This window comes from Arachis ipaensis, chromosome B08, assembly GCF_000816755.2.
Source record: "Arachis ipaensis cultivar K30076 chromosome B08, Araip1.1, whole genome shotgun sequence".
In the NCBI taxonomy this organism is placed as follows: domain Eukaryota; kingdom Viridiplantae; phylum Streptophyta; class Magnoliopsida; order Fabales; family Fabaceae; genus Arachis; species Arachis ipaensis.
In genome coordinates, this window is record NC_029792.2 from 116,165,659 (window position 1) to 116,169,384 (window position 3,726).

A 3,726-nucleotide genomic window follows, 5' to 3' on the forward strand; every position below is an offset into this window, starting at 1 on the left:
CTTGGTGCTTTTCCCATTTCCCTCAATGTCTCCAGCTTCGTTATCTTTGTCAATCTCGAGGAGGTCGAGGACCATACGTTCGATGTCTTCCTCCGACTCATCGTCTTCGACGGGGTCCGCACCGTGGTCTTCGTCGTCCGAATCACCGAGCATGTCTACGTCGGTGTCATAGTCATAGTCCCCGCTGTGGTCGGTCTCGTTGTCTCCATCATTGCTGCTGCTACTGTCGCTATCCTCGTTACTACTGGCATTGCCGTTGGAATAGCCGTTTTCGACCGACCCGTTAGAATGGAAGTTGGCGGGCAGCAAGTGGGATGGCGGTTTGCGTGCGGATGACCGTTGGTGCGCCCGTTCATGTCCATGTAGCTAGAGTGAGATAACGAAGAAAAAAGGAAAACTGATATTAGAAGTGTGAAGGAGGAGCAGTGTGAGAGAGAAGTGGAGAGGACTAGTTGTCCAACGAAGTGGGAATGAAGGTTGTTATAACGATATTATTATTATTATTATTATTATTATTATTATTATTATTATTATTATTATTATTATTATTATTATTATTATTATTATTTCCGTCACTATCCTCTTTGACGGCGCCCCTGTCTTGGTCGTCGTTGTCCAAAATGCCTAGGATGTCTACGCCGGTGTCAAAGTCGTCGTCCCGCTGTGGTCGGTGTCGCTGCCTCCATCATCGCTGCTGCTACTGTTGTTGTCCTCGTTACTACTGGCATTGCCGTTGGGATAGCCGTTTTCGACGGACCCGTTGGAATGGCAGTTGGCGGGCAGCTAGTTGTCATGGCAGTTGGCGGTCAGATGATCGCTGGCGCGCCCATTCATGTTCACGTAGCTAAAGTGAGAATAACGAAGAAAAAAGGAAAACTGAAATCAGAAGTGTGAAGGAGAAGCAGTGAGATAGAGAAATGGAGAGGACTAGTCATCCAACGAAGTGCGAAATTGTGATAGCTGTTTTAGACGGGCTCGTTGAAATGGCGGTTGGCAGGCAGCAAGTTGTGATGGCGGTTGGCGGGCGGATGGCCGTTGCCGCGCCCGTTCAAGTCCATGTAGCTAGAGCGAGAATAACAAAGGAAAAAGAAAAAGTGAGATCAGAAGTGTGAAGAAGAAGCAGTGAGAGAGAGAAGTAGAGAGGACTAGTCGTCCAACGAAGTGAGAGCGAAGGTTGTTATAACAATATTATTATTATTTCCGTCACTATCCTCATTGACCTCAGTGCTTTCCCCATCTCCCCCAATGTCTCCGTCTTTGTTGTCCGTGTCAATCTCTAGGAGGTCGAAGACGATGTCTTCCTCCGACTCATCGTCTTGACGGTGCCCCCGCCGTGGTCGTCGTCGTTAGAAACACCGAGGATGTATACGTCGGTGTCGCTGCCTCCATCGTTGCTGTTGCTACTGTCTCTGTCTCGTCCCTACTGCATTGCCGTTGGGATAGCCATTTTCGACTGGCCCGTTGGAATGGCGGTTGACGGGCAGCAAGTGGGGATGGCAGTTGGCGGGCGGAAGACCGTTGGCACGCCCGTTCATGTCATGTAGCTAGAGTGAGAATAACGAAGAAAAAAGAAAAACTGAGATCAGAAGCGTGAAAGAAGAGAAGTGAGAGAGAAGTGGAGAGGACTAGTCATCCAACAAAGTGGGAATGAAGGTTGTTATAACATTGTTATTATTATTATTATTTTCGTCACTATCCTCATTGACCTCGGTGCTTTTCCCATCTCCCCCGATATCTCCGGCTTCGTTGTCTGTGTCAATCTCGAGGAGGTCGAGGACGATATGTTCGATGTCTTCCTCCGACTCATCGTTTCGACAGCGCCCCCGCCGCGGTCTTTGTCTTCCGAAACGTAGAGGATGTCTACATCGGTGTCGCTGCCTCCATCATTGATGTTGCTAATATCGCTGTCCTCGTCACTACTAGCATTGTCGTTGGATAGCCATTTTCCACGGGCCCGTTGGAATGGCGGTTGGTGGGCAGCAAGTGGGGATGGTGGTTGGCGGGCGAATGACCGTTGGCGCGCCCGTTCATGTCCATGTAGCTAAGTGAGAATAAGGAAAAAAAAAAAAAGAAAACTACGATCAGAAAGTGTGAAGGAGGAGGAGAGAGAAGTAGAGAGGACATGTCGTCCAACGAAGTGGGAATGAAGGTTGTTATATTATTATTATTATTGACATCGGTGCTTTCCCCATCTCTCCAATGTCTCCGGCTTTGTTGTCTGTGTCAATCTCGAGGATGTCGAGGACGATACGTTCGATGTCTTCCTCCGACTCATCGTCTTCGATGGTGCCCCGCCGTGGTCGTCGATGTCCGAAACGCCGAGAATGACTACGTCGGTATCATAGTCGTCTGTCCCCGCTGTGGTCGGTGTCGCTGCCTCCATCATTGCTGCTTCTGCTATCACTGTCCTCCTCATTACTGGCATTGCCATTGTGATAGCTGTTTTAGACGGGCTCGTTGAAATGGCGGTTGGCAGGCAGCAAGTTGTGATGGCGGTTGGCGGGCGGATGGCCGTTGCCGCGCCCGTTCAAGTCCATGTAGCTAGAGCGAGAATAACAAAGGAAAAAGAAAAAGTGAGATCAGAAGTGTGAAGAAGAAGCAGTGAGAGAGAGAAGTAGAGAGGACTAGTCGTCCAACGAAGTGAGAGCGAAGGTTGTTATAACAATATTATTATTATTTCCGTCACTATCCTCATTGACCTCAGTGCTTTCCCCATCTCCCCCAATGTCTCCGTCTTTGTTGTCCGTGTCAATCTCTAGGAGGTCGAAGACGATGTCTTCCTCCGACTCATCGTCTTGACGGTGCCCCCGCCGTGGTCGTCGTCGTTAGAAACACCGAGGATGTATACGTCGGTGTCGCTGCCTCCATCGTTGCTGTTGCTACTGTCTCTGTCTCGTCCCTACTGCATTGCCGTTGGGATAGCCATTTTCGACTGGCCCGTTGGAATGGCGGTTGACGGGCAGCAAGTGGGGATGGCAGTTGGCGGGCGGAAGACCGTTGGCACGCCCGTTCATGTCATGTAGCTAGAGTGAGAATAACGAAGAAAAAAGAAAAACTGAGATCAGAAGCGTGAAAGAAGAGAAGTGAGAGAGAAGTGGAGAGGACTAGTCATCCAACAAAGTGGGAATGAAGGTTGTTATAACATTGTTATTATTATTATTATTTTCGTCACTATCCTCATTGACCTCGGTGCTTTTCCCATCTCCCCCAATATCTCCGGCTTCGTTGTCTGTGTCAATCTCAAGGAGGTCGAGGACGATACGTTCGATGTCTTCCTTCGACTCATCGTCTTCGACGGCGCCCCCACTGCGGTCGTCGTCCGAAACGCCGAGGATGTCTTCGTCGGTGTCATAGTCGTCATCCCGCTGTGGTCGGTTTCGCTGCCACTATCATTGCTGCTGCTACTGTCGTTGTCATCGTCACTACTGGCATTGCCGTTGGGATAGCCGTTTTCAAAGGGTCTGTTGGAATGGCGGTTGGCGGGCAACAAGTGGAGATGGCGGTTGGCGGGCGGATGACCGTTGGCGTGCCCGTTCATGTCCATGTAGCTAGAGTGAGAATAACGAAGGAAAAAGGATAACTGAGATCATAAGTGTGAAGAAGGAGTGAGAGAGAGAAGTGGAGAGGACTTGTTGTCCAACGAAGTCGGAATGAAGGTTGTTATAACAATAAAATTATTATTATTATTATTATTATTATTATTATTATTATTATTATTATTAAGAG

The 3,726-nt window shown here is 48.9% G+C and overlaps 1 protein-coding gene across 1 annotated transcript in view; it reads right to left on the reverse strand.

Annotated features, from left to right (window-relative positions):
- The window catches only part of LOC107611616 (clumping factor A-like), a 1,479-nt gene extending 685 nt beyond the window's left edge, over nt 1-794 (reverse strand). Inside the window, exons 1-2 of the mRNA XM_016313524.1 lie at nt 723-794; nt 98-366 (exon numbers count right to left, since the gene is read on the reverse strand). Of these exons, the coding sequence (XP_016169010.1) occupies nt 98-366; nt 723-794 (341 nt within the window). The remainder of the gene's footprint in view (nt 1-97; nt 367-722) is intronic.